The 18,615-nt window shown below is 40.9% G+C and overlaps 1 protein-coding gene across 1 annotated transcript in view; it reads right to left on the bottom strand.

Moving 5' to 3' along the window:
- Window positions 1–16,104, bottom strand: part of IREB2 (iron responsive element binding protein 2) — a 53,404-nt gene extending 37,300 nt beyond the window's left edge. Inside the window, exons 1-2 of the mRNA XM_059912666.1 lie at window positions 15,985–16,104; window positions 14,042–14,131 (exon numbers count right to left, since the gene is read on the bottom strand). Coding sequence (XP_059768649.1) covers window positions 14,042–14,131; window positions 15,985–16,003 — 109 coding nt within the window. The 5' untranslated portion in view covers window positions 16,004–16,104. The remainder of the gene's footprint in view (window positions 1–14,041; window positions 14,132–15,984) is intronic.
- Between the last annotated feature and the right edge of the window lie 2,511 nt (window positions 16,105–18,615).

Genomic DNA, 18,615 nt, shown 5'->3' with positions numbered 1-18,615 from the left:
GAAGGTTCTGAGCCCCACGTCAGGCTTCCCAACCTGGGGGTCCAGGAACGGGAGGAGGAATTCATAGAGAATCAGACTTTGAAGCCTAGTGGGAACTGACTGCAGGACTTCGACAGGACTGGGGGAAACAGAGACCCCACTCTCGGAGGGTGCACACAAAATAGTATGTGCATTGGGACCCAGGGGAAGGAGCAGTGACCCCGGGGGGAGACTGAACCAGACCTACCTGCTAGTGTTGGAAGGTCTCCTGCAGAGGCGGGGGGTGGCTCTGTTTCACCATGGGGACAACGACACTGGCAGCAGAAGTTCTGGGAAGTACTCCTTGGAGTGAGCCCTCCCAGAGTCTGTCATTAGCCCCACCAAAGAGCCCAGGTAGGCTCCAGTGTTGGGCTGCCTCAGGCAAAACAACCAACAGGGAGGGAACCCAGCCCCACCCATCAACAGTCAAGTGGATTAAAGTTTTACTGAGCTCTGACCACCACAGCAACAGTCAGCTCTACCCACCACCAGAGCCTCCCATCAAGCCTCTTAGATAGCCTCAACCACCAGAGGGCAGACAGCAGAAGCAAGAAGAACTACAATCCTGCAGCCTGTGGAACAAAAACCACATTCACACAAAGATAGACAAGATGAAAAGGCAGAGGGCTATGTACCAGATGAAGGAAAAAGATATAACCCCAGAAAAACAACTAAATGAAGTGGAGATAGGCAACGTTCCAGAATAAGAATTCAGAATGATGATAGTGAAGATGATCCAGGACCTCAGAATAAGAATGGAGGCAAAGACTGAGAAGATGCAAGAAATGATTAACAAAGACCTAGAAGAATTAAAGAACAAACAGAGATGACCAATACAATAACTGAAATGAAAACTACACTAGAAGGAATCAATAGCAGAATAACTGAGGCAGAAGAACGGATAAGTGACCTGGAAGACAGAATGGTGGAATTCACTGCTGTGGAACAGACTAAAGAAAAAAGAATGAAAAGAAATGAAGACAGCCTAAGAGACCTCTGGGACAACATTAAACGCAACAACAATCGCATTATAGGGGTCCCAGAGGAGAAGAGAGAGAGAAAGGACCAGAGAAAATATCTGAAGAGATTATAGTCGAAAACTTCCCTAACATGGGAAAGGAAACAGCCACCCAAGTCCAGGAAGCAGAGAGAGTCCCATACAGGATAAACCCAAGGAGAAACACGCTGAGACACATAGTAATCAAATTGGCAAAAATTAAAGACAAAAAAAATTATTGAAAGCAGCAAGGGAAAAACGACAAATAATATACAAGGGAACTCCCATAAGGTTAACAGCTGATTTCTCAGCAGAAACTTTACAAGCCAGAAGGGAGTGGCATGATATACTTAAAGTGATGAAAGGGAAGAACCTACAACCAAGATTACTCTACCCGGCAAGGATCTCATTTAGATTTGATGGAGAAATCAAAAGCTTTACAGACAAGCAAAAGTTAAGAGAATTCAGCACCACCAAACCAGCTCTACAACAAATGCTAAAGGAACTTCTCTAAGTGGGAAACACAAGAGAAGAAAAGGACCTACAAAAACAAACCCAAAACAATCCAGAAAATGGTCATAGGAACAGACATATCGATAATTACCTTAAACGTGAATGGATTAAATGCTCCAAACAAAAGACACAGGCTTGCTGAATGGATACAAAAACAAGACCCATATATATGCTGTCTACAAGATACCCACTTCAGACCTAGGGACACACAGAGACTGAAAGTGAGGGGATGGAAAAAGATATTCCATGCAAATGGAAATCAAAAGAAAGCTGGAGTAGCTATACTCATATCAGATAAAATAGACCTTAAAATAAAGAATGTTACAAGAGACAAGAAAGGACACTACATAATGATCAAGGGATCAATCCAAGAAGAAGATATAACAATTATAAATATATATGCACCCAACACAGGAGCACCTCAATACATAAGGCAACTGCTAACAACTATAAAAGAGGAAATCGACAGTAACACAATAATAGTGGGGGACTTTAACACCTCACTTACACCAATGGACAGATCATCCAAAATGAAAATAAATAAGGAAACAGAAGCTTTAAATGACACAATAGACCAGATAGATTTAATTGATATTTATAGGACATTCCATCCAAAAAGAGCAGATTACACGTTCTTCTCAAGTGCGCACGGAACATTCTCCAGGATAGATCACATCTTGGGTCACAAATCAAGCCTCAGTAAATTTAAGAAAATTGAAATCATATCAAGCATCTTTTCTGACCACAACGCTATCAGATTAGAATGAATTACAGGGATAAGAACGTAAAAAACACAAACACATGGAGGCTAAACAATACCTTACTACATAACCAAGAGATCACTGAAGAAATCGAAGAGGAAATCAAAAAATACCTAGAGACAAATGACAATGAAAACACGACAACCCAAAACCTATGCGATGCCGCAAAAGCAGTTCTAAGAGGGAAGTTTATAGCTATACAAGCCAACCTAAAGAAACAAGAAACATCTCAAGTAAACAATCTAACCTTACACCTAAAGGAACTAGAGAAAGAAGAACAAACAAAACCCAAAGTTAGCAGAAGGAAAGAAATCATAAAGATCAGAGCAGAGATAAATGAAATAGAAACAAAGAAAACAATAGTAAAGATCAATAAAACTAAAAGCTGGTTCTTTGAGAAGATAAACAAAATTGATAAGCCATTAGCCATCAAGCCATTAGACTCATCAAGAAAAAGAGGGAGAGGACTCAAATCAATAAAATTAGAAATGAAAAAGGAGAAGTTACAACAGACAATGCAGAAATACAAAGCATCCTAAGAGACTACTACAAGGAACTCTATGCCAATAAAATGGACAACCTGGAAGAAATGGACAAATCCTTAGAAAGGTATAACCTTCCAAGACTGAACCAGGAAGAAATAGAAAATATGAACAGACCAATCACAAGTAACGAAATTGAAACTGGGATTAAAAATCTTCCAACAAACAAAAGTCCAGGACCAGATGGCTTCACAGGTGAATTCTATCAAACATTTAGAGAAGAGCTAACACCCATCCTTCTCAAACTCTTCCAAAAAATTGCAGAGGAAGGAACACTCCCAAACTCATTCTATGAGGCCACCATCACCCTGATACCAAAACCAAAGACACTACAAAAAAAGAAAATTACAGACCAATATCACTGATGATTATAGATGCAAAAATCCTCAACAAAATACTAGCAAACAGAATCCAACAACACATTAAAAGGATCATACACCACGATCAAGTGGGATTTATCCCAGGGATGCAAGGATTCTTCAATATACGGAAATCAATCAATGTGATACACCATATTAACGAATTGAAGGGCTTCTCTGGTGGCACAGTGGTTGGGAGTCTGCCTGCCAATGCAGGGGACACAGGTTCGAGACCTGGCCTGGGAGGATCCCACATGCCGCGGAGCGAGTAGGCCCGTGAGCCACAATTGCTGAGCCTGCGCGTCTGGAGCCTGTGCTCCGCAACAAGAGAGGCCGCAATAATGAGAGGCCCGTGCACCGCGATTAAGAGTGGCCCCCACTTGCCGCAACTAGAGAAAGCCCTCGCACAGAAACGAAGACCCAACATAGCCATAAATTTAAAAAAAAAAAAAAAAAAAAAAAAAGCTATAAGGATATATTGTACCACATGGGGAATATAGCCAATATTAAAAAAAAAAAAATTTGAAGAATAAATACCATATGATCATCTCAATAGATGCAGAAAAAGCTTTTGACAAAATTCAACACCCATTTCTGATAAAAACTCTCCAGAAAGTGGGCACAGAGGGAACCTACCTCAACATAATAAAGGCCATACACGACAAACCCACAGCAAACATCATTCTCAACAGTGAAAAACTGAAAGCATTTCCTCTAAGATCAGGAACGAGACAAGGATGTCCACTCTCACCAGTATTGTTCAACATAGTTTTGGAAGTCCTAGCCACGGCAATCAGAGAAGAAAAAGAAATAAAAGGAATACAAATTGGAAAAGAAGAAGTAAAACTGTCATTGTTTGCAGATGACATGATACTATATATAGAGAATCCTAAAAATGCCACCAGAAAACTACTAGAGCTAATCAATGAATTTGGTAAAGTTGCAGGATACAAAATTAATGCACAGAAATCTCTTGCATTCCTATACACTAATGATGGAAAATCTGAAAGAGAAATTATGGAAACACTCCCATTTACCATTGCAACAAAAAGAATAAAATACCTAGGAATATACCTACCTAGGGAGACAAAAGACCTGTATGCAGAAAACTATAAGACACTGATGAAAGAAATTAAAGATGATACCAACAGATGGAGAGATATACCATGTTCTTGGATTGGAAGAATCAATATTGTGAAAATGACCATACTACCCAAAGCAATCTTCAGATTCAATGCAATCCCTATCAAATTACCAATAGCATTTTTTACGGAACTAGAACAAATCATCTTAAAATTTGTATGGAGACGCAAAAGACCCTGAATAGCCAAAGCAGTCTTGAGGGAAAAAAATGGAGCTGGAGGAATCAGACTCCCTGACTTCAGACTATACTACAAAGCTACAGTAATCAAGACAATATGGTACTGGCACAAAAACAGAAACATAGATCAATGGAACAAGATAGAAAGCCCAGAGATAAACCCACGCACCTATGGTCAACTAATCTATGACAAAGGAGGCAAAGATATACAATGGAGAAAAGACAGTCTCTTCAATAAGTGGTGCTGGGAAAACTGGACAGCTACATGTAAAAGAATGAAATCAGAATACTCCCTAACACCATACACAAAAATAAACTCAAAATGGATTAGAGACCTAAAGTAAGACTGGACACTATAAAACTCTTAGAGGAAAACATAGGAAGAACACTCTTTGACATAAATCGCAGCAAGATCCTTTTTGATCCACCTCCTAGAGTAATGGAAATAAAACCAAAAACAAACAAATGGGACCTAATGAAACTTCCAAGCTTTTGCACAGCAAAGGAAACCATAAACAAGACGAAAAGACAATCCTCAGAATGGGAGAAAATATTTGCAAACGAATCAACGGAGAAAGGATTAATCTCCAAAATATATAAACAGCTCATTCAGCTCAATATTAAAGAAACAAACACCCTAATCCAAAAATGGGCAGAAGACCTAAATAGACATTTCTCCAAAGAAGACATACAGATGGCCAAGAAGCACATGAAAAGCTGCCCAACATCACTAATTATTAGAGAAATGCAAATCAAAACTACAATGAGGTATCACCTCACACCAGTTAGAATGGGCACCATCAGAAAATCTACAAACAACAAATGCTGGAGAGGTGTGGAGAAAAGGGAACCCTCTTTCACTGTTGGTGGGAATGTAAATTCATACAGCCACTATGGAGAACAATATGGAGGTTCCTTAAAAAACTAAAAATAGAATTACCATATGACCCAGCAATCCCACTACTGGGCATATACCCAGAGAAAACTGTAATTCAAATAGACACATGCACCCCAATGTTCATTGCAGCACTATTTACAATAGCCAGGTCATGGAAGCAACCTAAATGCCCATCGACAGACGAATGGATAAAGAAGTTGTGGTACATATATACAATGGAATATTACTCAGCCATAAAAAGGAACGAAATTGAGTCATTTGTTTTGACATGGATGGATCTAGAGACTGTCATACAGAGTGAAGTAAGTCAGAAAGAGAAAAACAAATATCGTATATAAACGCATGTATGTGGAACCTAGAAAAATGGTACAGATGAAGCGGTTTGCAGGGCAGAAGTTGAGACACAGATGTAGAGAACAAACGTATGGACACCAAGGGGGAAAACTGCAGTGGGGTGGGGATGGTGGTGTGCTGAATTGGGCGATTGGGATTGACATGTATACAGTGATGTGTATAAAATTGATGACTGATTAAAAAAAAAAAAAAAGGAAAAAAAAATGTCCTTGACAAAGCAGAAAAAGTGTTAATTTTATTAAATCTCAACCACTGAGGTCAAGTCTCAATATTCTGTGTGACAACAATGAAGTGTATATAGCATTTCTGCTCAAAACCACAGTACAATCGTTGTTCAAGGGAAAAACACTTGTATGATTGAATTACAAGCTAAATTAGCCACTTTTTCCAAAGAACACCATTTTCACTTGAAAGAACAAATGACCAACTATGATTATTCAAATATGGATATCTGGCAGACATTTTCTCAAAAATGAATGAATAAGCCTGTCTGCTCATTATCTTGTCCCACCACTCTCTGCTCACTGTGTTCACTGAAGATCTTTGAGAAATAAAGGTTCACTGAGTTATGCAGATCTTCCAAATGTGGACACATTTTATTATACAATATATAAAAAATACAGACATGCACCTTTGTTATCATCACCGTAGCCCTTTCAACACGGGAACCAGAGCTCCTATGAAGCTGTCCACTCTGAAAGACTCCTCCTGCCTGTGCCAGAACCTGGACCAAGATGCTCCACGCAGAAGACCCTTTACCCTGCCACTGCCTGGACTTCCCTTGCAAGCTGCCTGGAGGGTCACACAACGAGCTGCTGCTGCTTCTGCAAGCCCCCACGTGTCCCATGCATCATGAAGGGCTCTTGCCCCTGCCAGCATCTGTTCTCTCAATACACGTTCACAGTACCAGTTGCTGGTTGCCTACTCCCCTGCATGTACTCAAGATGATGGCCTACTGCCTGCCCAGCAACTCCAGACCAGCTCCAGTCTGACCAAACCAGCAAACTTCTCTGCGATCTAATGAGCTGAACCACACCTTCTCCAATGGTACCTGACCCCCTTCCAATTTTTCCTTCCTTGGGTATTCTCTGTCAGCCCTACAGGTACCATAAAGAATTTCCTTACATCTTACAATTACTCTTTTATCACAGTTAATAATTATTTACATTAAAGTTCCCCTATTCTATGTCCTGATTGGACTGAGACTGCTACAACATACTAAGGCACTGTACTTACATTTTCCATTACTAAACTGTGTGCTTTCTTTAGCACAAAGATGCTATCCTAGCCATCTTTCACTCGCCAGAAACATGTGAGTACTCAATCTTAGCTGAATGAATTAAACAGCGTTGTTGAGAGATGCATGCACCAAGTATCAATAGAAAACTGGGCTGGATTAATACCACCTCTTCTAACCAGGAATTTCCAGAATCCTATGAATCTGGAAAGCTAATCCTCTAAAGATAGGTAATCAAAAAGACATGTGGGGAACCAGAACAAGCCTGTGACTTAAACTGAAAAAGTACGACAATGTTTGTTATCATACTTCTGAAATGAACTGCTAACAACAGATATCCTTTTGATCAATTACTCACTGTAAGATCCAAGAGGTGGTTCAGGCTTTAAAAAAAGATGCCGAGGTCTGCTATTTTACATGGGAGGCAGCTGATGAAAGGCATATCCAGGTTTCCAGGACAGTAGATCTTTCCACTCAAGGCTAAGTGGCTGCTACTATGATTAGGCAATATAATTTATCTCTCAGTGCAGAGGTCACAAACTGTTGGCCTGCAGATGTGTTTCGTTTGTTCTACACAGTTTTAACATTTTAAAGTTTAATTGCCAACACTGAAAAACCAGAGATTTTTTTACATGAAAATCCAAATTTCTGGCTTAAGATAAATAGAAAGTTTTACAACACCAACCTCACATTTCTGCTGGAACTGAGTAGCACCTACTCTTTTATATAGGGCATTTGCTCTCCTGCTTGCCACAATTCCAGCCAGGGCCATTTCACTTGTTTATGGTGCCTCTATGGTCCTTATAAGCATGAGCATACAACCCCCAGTGTAGCAGTTTTACAAGCATAGACTTCGGAATCTCAGATTTTTGATCAAGTTTCTCCTCTATCATTTATTAGGTAATGGTACTTAGTAGCGGGACCCTGGCCAAGTGGGTAATAACAGAATTTATAGAATGGAAATAGTAAATAATCAATAAACACTAGCACTTTATTACTGCCCTTATTAAGCTGGGAAACAGAATGGTATTAAGGGGGGAAAAGTGTTGGTCTGAAGTCAGAAGATATGAGTCTAAGACCAGATCTCCTCACTTAGAAGATATGTGACCTTAGGCATATTACTGAGATTTTTAGCCTCATTTTCCTCATGTGCATAAAACTATCCTCCCTGCCTAACATAAAGCAATGTAGTGAAGACAGATAATGTAAAAGGGTTTTGTTATTTCTCAAAAGTGATTAATTCCAGGTTTAAACAGTAGATGGAGAAATTACCCATAGGAAATATCAATATTAACAACAGGCTTTAGATAAACTAAATATGAAAGAGAAATACACTGAAGACTGATGGAAAGGGGGAAACACTCAAACACTCTAGGCCTGCCTAAAGCCTCAAGGAGGCTATCTTTGGAGTCCAGGCTAAGAAAGCAAGGAGACTGGTAGAGTAGCTTTAGGGTAAACCTAAAAACCCTGTTCAAGGCCAGGAGCCTGGAGAAAAGATTAAGAAACTGTTCTAGAAGGCCCTGTAACCCCAGACTTTGCAACAGGATTAACTCACACCCATGTCTCACTAGTCAAGGTACTGTTTATATCTCTAATCGGTACCAGGCTGGAATGGAACTGATTTCCAATAAAGAACTCTGACCTTTGTTTTTTTGTTTTGTTTTGTTTTTTAATATCGCCATGGAGAGTCCAAGAAGGCAGAAAGAGAAAACAGATTCCTGCTTCTTTAAGATTTTTTTTTCACTCACTGACAAAGGTAGAGAAAACCAGAAAAATAATATCTATTATTGATAAAGGTACAGACACACTCACTCTTCTCATTTGCTCCTGGTAAGCATGTCATCTAGCACTATCTGCTGACATAACAGGCATACTTCATGGTGCTTGTCCAAACCTCCATCCATGAAATGGACAGTGCTCAGTGCCCCATTACCTCCCTGGCTACAGTGCTGAAGCAAGAGCCAACCCCTTGGCAGGTGAATGACCAACAGCCTGGTGGAAAAAATATAGATTCCTCTCTCAGGAATTTGCAATCAGAACACAGGCTGAACCAGAAAGTTGTTAAGAGCTAAGCTAGAGACAGAGGTTGCCATTTGTGGCCATGTAAAAAGTTAGTAGGCAGAGGCAGCTTGTCTGCAGTGAAGTAGAGGGAGCAGAAGAGTGGAGGAGGGCCAGGAATCTGAAGCCCTGAAAGAAAAAATAAAGAGCTCCCTCACTTCTGGCTCATTGCCCCTTTTCTTGAGATACAGCCACCTTTCATTTGCCCGGGAGCTCTGCATCATTACAATAAATCTTTCTTCACTTGAGCTAGTGGGTGTCTGTTCTCTGCTACCAAAAGGACCTAATCTAGAATAGAAATTGTCTACAAAAGCACAGTTAAAACCAACAGACCACTGGACAAAATGTGGAGGGTTGGTGAGTGCATGATTGTAGATGGAATAGAATCACATTAGGTAAAGGTAATCCTTAGAAAGTTATGTATTGTGTGTAAACATTACAAGCAAATTATTTCATTGCTTACCAAACTTACAGCCCTTTCCAGAGTCCATGGAAGAGACAAGATTAGAAAATATGGACTTCTGTTCCTACCAGCAAGATAACTGACCAGCAACAGACGCCTGACTTGCCCAGCCAAACCACAGGTTAACTATAGGTTAAAACAATAGTAGAAAAAGTCATCTAGAGATACAGTCTTAACTGGCTGGTAAGCTAATCATAACACACAAAGAATGGCTGGTAGTGGCTATACTGGGTATTACACAATACCAATAAGTAAAGTGGGCTGTGGAGACAGAAGACTGGAGAGTAGATCTTCAAAAAGAAACAGGTGACAGAAAGAACAGCCTCTGGCTTAGAAATTCTAGTTCCCATGAGGCCTGACTGTGCTTTCTTCCTTTGCCTTTGGATGTTTGGAAACTGTAACAACATCTTCTTTCTTGAGTGCTGAGTTAAGTGAGTTTCTGTTCCTTATATTCAAGGACAAAGACTGGAAAAGACAGTACATATACAGTAAAAGTGAAAAAGAAAAGTGATGCGGGTGGAGGAAACAATACTTTCAACCGGTAACTATATAATAAGGTTGCATGCAAATTTAACTACTACACACACACAGCGGCTTTATTTATAAATAGGGAAAAGTTGGTAACCTCAATATTCAAAGATCTGCTAACTAAACCATGATGCATCCATATAGGCAATCCCGTGCAGCCAGTAGCTGTAGAAAAGTACAGGTATCCCCTTCTACTCAAACTCATAATCCCTGACTCAGAAACCGAACAGATTCAGATAGCAAGGGATACTTGTATTCAATGACATGGAAAGATGTTCATGATATACTAAATAAAAAAAGGTTACAAAACAATATATACTGTATTTTTTGTTAAGTAGCACATTTACATAATTTGTATATGCACGTAAAAATGAAACTGTTTCTACACTACCTATAATGTTTTTGTCTTTGATTACCAATCCCAACCTAATTTCTTATAATAAAAACTCTCCTAAAAAATTAAATACAGATTTTCTTTCAGAGATTACAAGGTAGGATTTGGAAAACCAAGTCTTGGCTCTACTACAGGACTAAGCAGTACCATGGTTAAAAAGCAAGCAGTTAGGAAGGAAAAAGGAAAGATGAATGAGATAACCTGAGATAAAGAAAGGGGCCTGAGGCTTTACACCAGGCTGAAGGCCCTCTTGCCCAGTAACAGCTACTCTCTAAAATATGTTTCACTAGAGCCAGGCCAGTCTCTTCACTGTCTTCCCCCTTACTCATTTTCCATTATGCTTGCTGGTCTTTCTAATTCCCCAAGTGTTGACTGGCCTCTGTGATCCCTCTGTTTAACATCAATTCAAGTCCTCCTTCCTTCAGAAAGCAGTCTCTGACTATTCCAGGCAACAGTGATTTCTCTCTTCCTTGGAACCAGGTATATTTTCAAATTCAGAGATCTACTTAAGAGAGTCACTCAAAATCTCTAAGGTTGTAGTCAATGCACTGGAGTGCCAGACAGGCAGCTCCAGATCATTAAAAAGACATTTTGCCACTAGTGAAATTATGAAAGTTTAAAATGTGGTCAACGTGTACCATATGCCCACTTCCATAAAGATACTTTGAGTATAGGACTTCCCTGGTGGCGCAGTGGTTAAGAATCCACCTGCCAATGCAGGGGACACGGGTTTGAGCCCTGGTCTGGGAAGATCCCACATGTCACGGAGCAACTAAGCCCGTGCGCCACAACTACTGAGCCTGCGTTCTAGAGCCCGCAAGCCACAACTACTGAGCCCGCATGCCACAACTACTGAAGCCCGAGCGCCTAGAGACCGTGTTCTGCAGCAAGAGAAGCCACTGCAATGAGAAGCCCATGCGCCACAACAAAGAGTAGCCCCTGCGCAGCCACGAAGACCCAACGAAGCCAAAAAAAAAAAAAAAAGACTAAGTGGCTCTCAAAATATGGCCCCAAGCCAGCAGCATCAGTATCTCCTGGCAACTTGTTAGAAATCCAAATTTTCAGTCTCTACCCCAGATCAGAACTCCGGAGATGGGGCCCAGCAAGCCTCCGGCTGATCCTGATGCATGCTGAAGTTTGAGAACTACTGACTAAGGAAACAGCTGGCATTAACTAATTAAAAAAAAAAAAAAAAAAAAAAACCTTGATATAAACTTGGGAAGCAAAAAGATAAAATGGCAATAAAAAAGGAGAAATCAAGTAATTTGTGTTGTATTCTATCTAAAGACAGACTTAATAAGGGAAGGTACTGTTAGTGAGGCAGATAGTCTAGGCTAGTTCACTCACTACCCACTCCCAACCACTTCAACCACTTCTCCCTTGTCTTTCTCTACTGCAAAATCCAGAAAGCTAAATACACCATCTTTCAGCCTTTAAAGCCGAGAGTGGAGATGACATTTTGGCCAAGGAGATACAGGCAAAAGCTCCTGGGGTGGGCTTTTCTTTCTGTTTTGCTCTTCCAGCTGCCTAGAACATGGACCTAATGCAGGTACATCAGCTATTTGCAACCCAAAAAATGAAAGCAAAACAGAAAAAAGTGAGAAGCCTAGGTCCTTGCTGATGTTGGTGCTATACAGTCCCAGTATGTCCACATCCAGACTTCTTGTTAGGTGAGAAAAATAAACCCCTATTTGTTAGAGTCACTGTACAGTAGGTTTTCAGTTCCTTGCAGCTGCAGGCATTCCTGATACAGTTAGCAGGGAGCTTAGAAGAGTGCTCTCAACTATCTTTCCTCACCAACATATAAGAGAGCTAGAACACTTGCCCTTCATTAAGTTACTCACTACAACTGTGATTCTCAGCCTGGTAGGCATCCGAATGTGGGAAGCAGAGAGGGCAGTGGTCCAGAACCCTGGTGATTACCAAAGCAATGTCTCCTAAGCACATGTCTGGGAGGCCATTCAATCTGGTCCCTCCAAAAATGCAGCAAGGATTTTTTGTTTTTCTACTCAAGTTGCTCCTTTCTTTCAAAGTCAATTCTTCTTTCAAATTTTATTCCCTACTAAGTAATTACTAAGAAATTATTTAGGTAATTACTTAATAAACCTCTCATAAAACCATTCTATTAAAAACGTTTTAATCCCACAGAAATAAAAACCAAATTTCTGTTTTAAAGGCATTTGTATTTACAGGCATTCTCTTATTAATTTATCATGGTTATAAAAACCCTGGTACTCTGGAACTCAGTTATGTACAGATGCCTGTGACAGCTTATTTTCCAGAGATAATACAGCTCTTACTTTTTTAATCACTCTTTCAATGCATTTTACAGTTGTTCTGATAGTTTCCCACTGATTTCCTGCATTTGGGAAATACAGGCTATCTTCAAGTAGGCACATTTCCACAAATTATCCATAGAAAGAACTTATACTCAAATTAAAAAACATCCTCATATATGTTCTTTTACTTTACTAAACTATAAAATGTGGGTTAAGAAACTTCCAGGCCAGAATCACTAGATATTTGAGAGAAGGGAAATAAAAGATCTTTCTTGTATATAATCAACTTAGCTGTTCCCTTTTCAAAATTAATACAAACTCATCTTCAGTGAAGAAATAAAATAAATGTGAATGAAAGACACATGGCACTAAGAAAAGACCAACCTCTCAATACAAATCACAGCAACTAAACATGCAAGGTAAAGGATTTTGGTGAAATGTTTATTTTTAAATGGCAACCTAATTCTAGGATAGGGATCTTCTCCAAAATATACTCTAAAATATCCAAATCTTCTCAGAATGTACAAGAAAATACTGCTAGTCTAGAACATTTAAACCCACCAAAATCTACAGAAAAATCACAAAAGCAATCTTAAGTAACACAAGAAGAAGGAAAAAACAAAAACAAAAACAAAAACCAAGGTTAAGGAAAAGCTCCCTCCAAAACTGCAACAGATTTGGCATTTAATTTTTCTTTTCACTGAAAAATCAGACAAGAATAATCTAAATCACTCTTCCAAACAGGTCTTCCCTTCACCGGCCTGGTTGAGAAAATTACTCAGTGGTCAATAAAGTAAAGACTTCCATCCAATACTCTGAGGTTCCGCCAAGTTCACTCTTCTGAAACCTCAGTGAAAGGTTTGATCCTGGTCAGGCGCCTGCAAAGGTCTTCCAAGAGTGTCAGGGCACAAGCCAGGGCAAACCATGCCCTGGTCAACAACTCAAATCAGTGGGCCCTGCTGATGATTCTTGTTCAAAGGATAGTGGCACTGTTCACTTGGAAAATTAAAATATACATTTAATAGCTCTAGAATATCATCCGGCAGGTTTCTATTGTTTTTAAAATTGTACTAGTAATTTCTTGGGGGTAAAAATCATTACTAAACTAACTTAGATTTTAAAATGAGAAGCTATGGTATGGGCTTACATCCTCCTCAAACAAAAGCTAGCCCAAGAAGCTTTTAAAATGTTAGACATATGTGTAGGTGTACCTGCTACGACATGGTGGGAATAAATTTAAAATTTCTTCAACTCAGCTCAACAAATGCATTTTTATTATTAGAAACTAAACAAATCCAAGAAAATTTAAGCAACATTACCATACTTGGTGCCTCCAAGTCTAGGTACATTGAAGAACTTCTTATGTGAACTGTCATTTAATGTTTCAATAAGGTACTCAAAGGCATATCCTGAAAAAAAAAATTATACTTTCATTAAACACTGCTACAAATTACCTTATTCAAAGTGAAAATACCTAGAAACCAGCTTTGTCCAAAAGAATTTTCTGTAATGGCGCAAATTTTCTATATTTGCGCTATATTACCTATATTTTCTATAGGTAGCCGTGGCCATTGAGCACTTGAAATGTGGTTACAGCGACTGAGGAACAGAGTTTTTAATTTTATTTAATTAATTTAAATTTAAATAGTCACATGTGGCTAGTGTCCACTGTATTGGACAGTAAAACTCTAAGCCATAACTCTTGTCAAATAAAAACTGAAAAAAAAATTATACTTTCATTAAACACTGCTACAAATTACCTTATTCAAAGTGAAAATACCTAGAAACCAGCTTTGTCCAAAAGAATTTTCTGTAATGGCGCAAATTTTCTATATTTGCGCTATATTACCTATATTTTCTATAGGTAGCCATGGCCATTGAGCACTTGAAATGTGGTTACAGCGACTGAGGAACAGAGTTTTTAATTTTATTTAATTAATTTAAATTTAAATAGTCACATGTGGCTGGTGTCCACTGTATTGGATAGTAAAACTCTAAGCCATGACCCTTGTCAAATAAAAACTGGTAAAATAATTAACTCCTGAAAATGTGATAATAAAGAATACCTAGAAAGGGACAAGAATACCTAGAAAGTAAAATAATTAACTCCTGAAAATGTGATAATAAAGAATACCTAGAAAGGGACAATAAGAATGATTTAAAGGATGAATAGGCATGTTTTGTGAAGACATGTCCTGAAAATTGCATAAATACAGACAGGACAACGCCACAATTATGTTAGAAGAACTGATTTTTAAAAAAATAACCAAAAGATGGACTTTTACACAGCATTCAACAACAGGAATAAAATCAAAACCAAACCAAAACAAACAACTTATCAGGTAAGACCTTCACAGGCCTTAAGACTAAAGGTAAAGGTGAACAACAAAATATCTGGGTAAATTAGCAGATTCTCCCTAAAAGACACGTCTTCCTGGTTTTGTACGAATTGAAGCTTAACTACAAAGTCAAAGACCCAGGGGACTTATTTGAATGTGCCCCAGCTCCTAAGGTTCTTGGGGGAAGTGGCGGGGAGGCAGCCTTGAGGTTAAAGAACCTTCAGATCTTTTGTGCAGATTCACTGCAGTAGGTGGGCAGGACCCCCAACACTGCTAGGACCTTGGTCCGAAATGAGAAGCGATAAGCACTGTTCACTTTTTGAGACTATATAATGTTTTCCCTTTTTTATTGAGGGTTAAGCGAGGGAGGTGGATGGGGGGAGGAGATCCAGCGCTGCAATAAATGGTCCGAGAACTGGCTGACCAGTGTTCGGCCTTGACCACCCCCCACCTCTGCTTCTAGAGGCAAAGAGAGAGGGAGGGGCTCGAGGCTGGACAGCGGAATAAACAACTAGCTACGTGAGACGCCACCAAGGAGACACTAGCCCCCACCCTCATCTCTTACAAATGGGGGGCGGGGAGAAGATGGTGGGCCTTTCCTCGACCCTAGTGCTACTGAGGAGTACCGAGAAGCCGCTGGCAGCCAGCAGTGGCCAACGGGCCGAGGCCGGCACGGGTCAAGGCCAGCGGCGGAGCGGACGGCCCTTGGTGGGGTCACGCTGAGGGGCGAGGGCGGCGAGGCCGGGCCCTCGAGGCCTGGGCGCAGAGAGTGCGGCCCAGCAGGCAGGCCCCAAGGGAGCACAACCTGAGCCCGGAGGGCCCCGGCGCCGGCCGAGCAACTCCAGGAGAGAGAAGCAAAGAACTCGGGGCCGGGGCAGCGCGCGTCTCCAGCTGCCAGATCCAGTCGGTGAACTGAAACTAACCTGCACTTGGGGCGTCCATCGCCGGAGACCATATTATCCCTGCGGGGAGGGGGCCCGCGGGGGAAGGAGGGGGAGGTCGGGCGGGGAAGAGGGGGAGGAAAGCAGCTGGACCGGCAAGGGAAGCAGGAAAGGAGCAGTCTCGCGCAAACACCGCGAGAACCGCAGAACCGGCCCCAGGTCTCAGCTCGCGGGATTTGCCACCCAACTCTCGCGAGATCCTCGGGCTTGGAAACAAAGAAAGGAAAGGGGCGGAGCCAGCCAGAAGGCGATTCCTTGCGTAATCGCTTCTGTTCTCGCGAGCTGGGGCGAAACGCCGGGGAGGCTGTGGCGTTGGCGTCACTAGTTTGGCCCTCTTAGAGACCCGTTAGTTGTGGCTTCAAGTGTCCAATTGAGGTTGTGAGATCCAGCGGTGTTGGGGCTCCTTCGGGGTATCCGGTGATGTGGGGGGGTAGGGTGGGGGGAGGGGTAGAGGGTCAGAATTGGAACTCCTACGAAAAACAGCTTGAGACCCTCTTTCCCTTGAAGATAAAGCCTTAGGTTAAACCTGTCATATGTGTAGCCTACACGCGTATTCTCTGGAGAGGATGGGAGAACTGATCTGGCACGTAGGAAGCGCTCAACTAATTGTTGAATGAATTTTCCTTACATTCCTGTAGCTTCAGTCTCTCCCTTTCTACTGGCTCCTTCCCAGTGGCAGTTAATCATGCTTAAGCCTCCATCCTTCCTCCACCTCCGCTCCTCAAGTCCCTACGTTCTTCTCTGCCGTCTTATCTCCCGTTGGCAGCCAACTTTGCAGAAAGAGCTGCTTGTGTTCGTCCTTCCCCTCCCACTCCTTATCTCTCTCCAATCTGCCTTCCACCCCCTAGAAACGCCTCTGGTCAAGGTCAGCCATAACTCCACTTGTTAATCTCACGTTTCTCAACCCTTACTCTACTTGATCTCTCCCCTTGTTGAGAAATATTCTTCTATCAGCTTTCGTGATCTCAGAGGCTACTTCTTGTTTTTTCTTCCTATCCTTAAGGGTGCTCCGTCTCAGTTTCCTCTGCAGGCCCCTCTTCCTCTGCCCAGCCATTAAATGTCCTGGGTATTACATATACCTCAGGGCTCTGGCCTTACACCACCTCTCACCATTTGTCCTGGCACATCCCACCTTCTCCTTTGGTTTCAGTTATTTGTTATATGCTATTGCTTCCCTGTCTACCCGCAACCCAAACACATCTCCTAAGCTCAGAGGTGTATATTCTAGTACCTATTGAATGCCTCCACATCCCACAGGCACCCCAGACTCAAAATCTGCAAAACGGAACCCCGTAATTTCCCCCTTAAAATCCACTACTCCTTTTGTATTGCCTGGAACAGTGAATGGCACATCAACCACTCAGTTACCCATGCCAGAAACCAACACATCATCCTTGATCCTGTACCCTCTCCCTTTAAACACTGACTCAACAAGCCTTGTCGAAGCAAACCCCAGTATGTTTCCTCTATTTATGCACCTTTATAACCACCCAGGTCTAGATTTGAACATATCCTGTCTAGATGATTGTGACAATCTTCTCCTCAAAAAGACCCTAGGACATGAGAACTACCATAACTGTCATTTTCATGATGATGAAACTGGAACTCAGAGAGGCTAAGTAACTTACAGTTACCAAGTGACTGAGTCAGGATTTGATCTAGTATCTCATACCTATTGTTTATACCTTTTTCAGGAAACCTCCTTTCTGGCAGAATCATTGCTCTGTCACTCTGTAGTATTTCACTTGCTGTTCTCTCTATATGGAACACTCTCCTGTGCCCTGTCCTGCTAACCCCCTACTCATTCTTCAGGCCTTAGACCAGGTATTTCCTACAGGAAATATTCACTGACAACCCCCCACCCCCAGTTTGGGTTGGGAATGTGAAGAAATGCTTCCCTATCTTCCTCTATTTCAATTAGAGCACTTTATTATACTTGATTGTAATTGCCCATTTACTGTATTCTCCATATCTTGGTTAGATACTTTCAGCTGCGTGCAAGAGAATACCTGACTAACAGTGGGTTAAACAATGCAGACCTATAATTATCCACAGCCGGCAGTTCTAGGATTAGTGCCACAGATCAGTGACACCATCAAATACCCAGGCTCGTTCCATACTTCTTGTTTTTTGGCCCCACACTTCTCAGCATTTTAATTTTTGTTTCTCAGACTTGTTGCCTCCTGGTTGCAAGATGACTGCATCATACAGAAGCATTATGTTGTCCTAGAACTTCCAAAAGAGGGAGGGAAAGTGGTGCAGAGCCCCTCTCTTTTTTTTATCGGAGAAGAAAATATTTTCCTGAAGATCCTCCACAGACCTCTCATTGACCAGAAATTAGACTAGTAGTTCTCCACTCTATCAAACTCAACACCCTCTTTTCAAGACACATATTTTGTAATGTCTCCTTTACTCATCCTGGCATGAAACTCATAGATAATGTAACTTACATATATTACAAATATGTGTAACGTGATGTGTAATATTACACATATTACAAATAATCTATACAATGCCCTAACTGTAATATAAAGGAGAAATAAAAGTAATTTTTTAGAAACTTATTAGAAAGTATTAAAAGTATTTTAATAGTATTTTAAAAGTATTAAAAGT

Source organism: Balaenoptera ricei, chromosome 2 (genome assembly GCF_028023285.1).
Source record: "Balaenoptera ricei isolate mBalRic1 chromosome 2, mBalRic1.hap2, whole genome shotgun sequence".
In the NCBI taxonomy this organism is placed as follows: domain Eukaryota; kingdom Metazoa; phylum Chordata; class Mammalia; order Artiodactyla; family Balaenopteridae; genus Balaenoptera; species Balaenoptera ricei.
The sequence above is the reverse complement of the archived record's forward strand: the minus strand, read 5'-3'. Positions and strand labels throughout refer to the sequence as shown.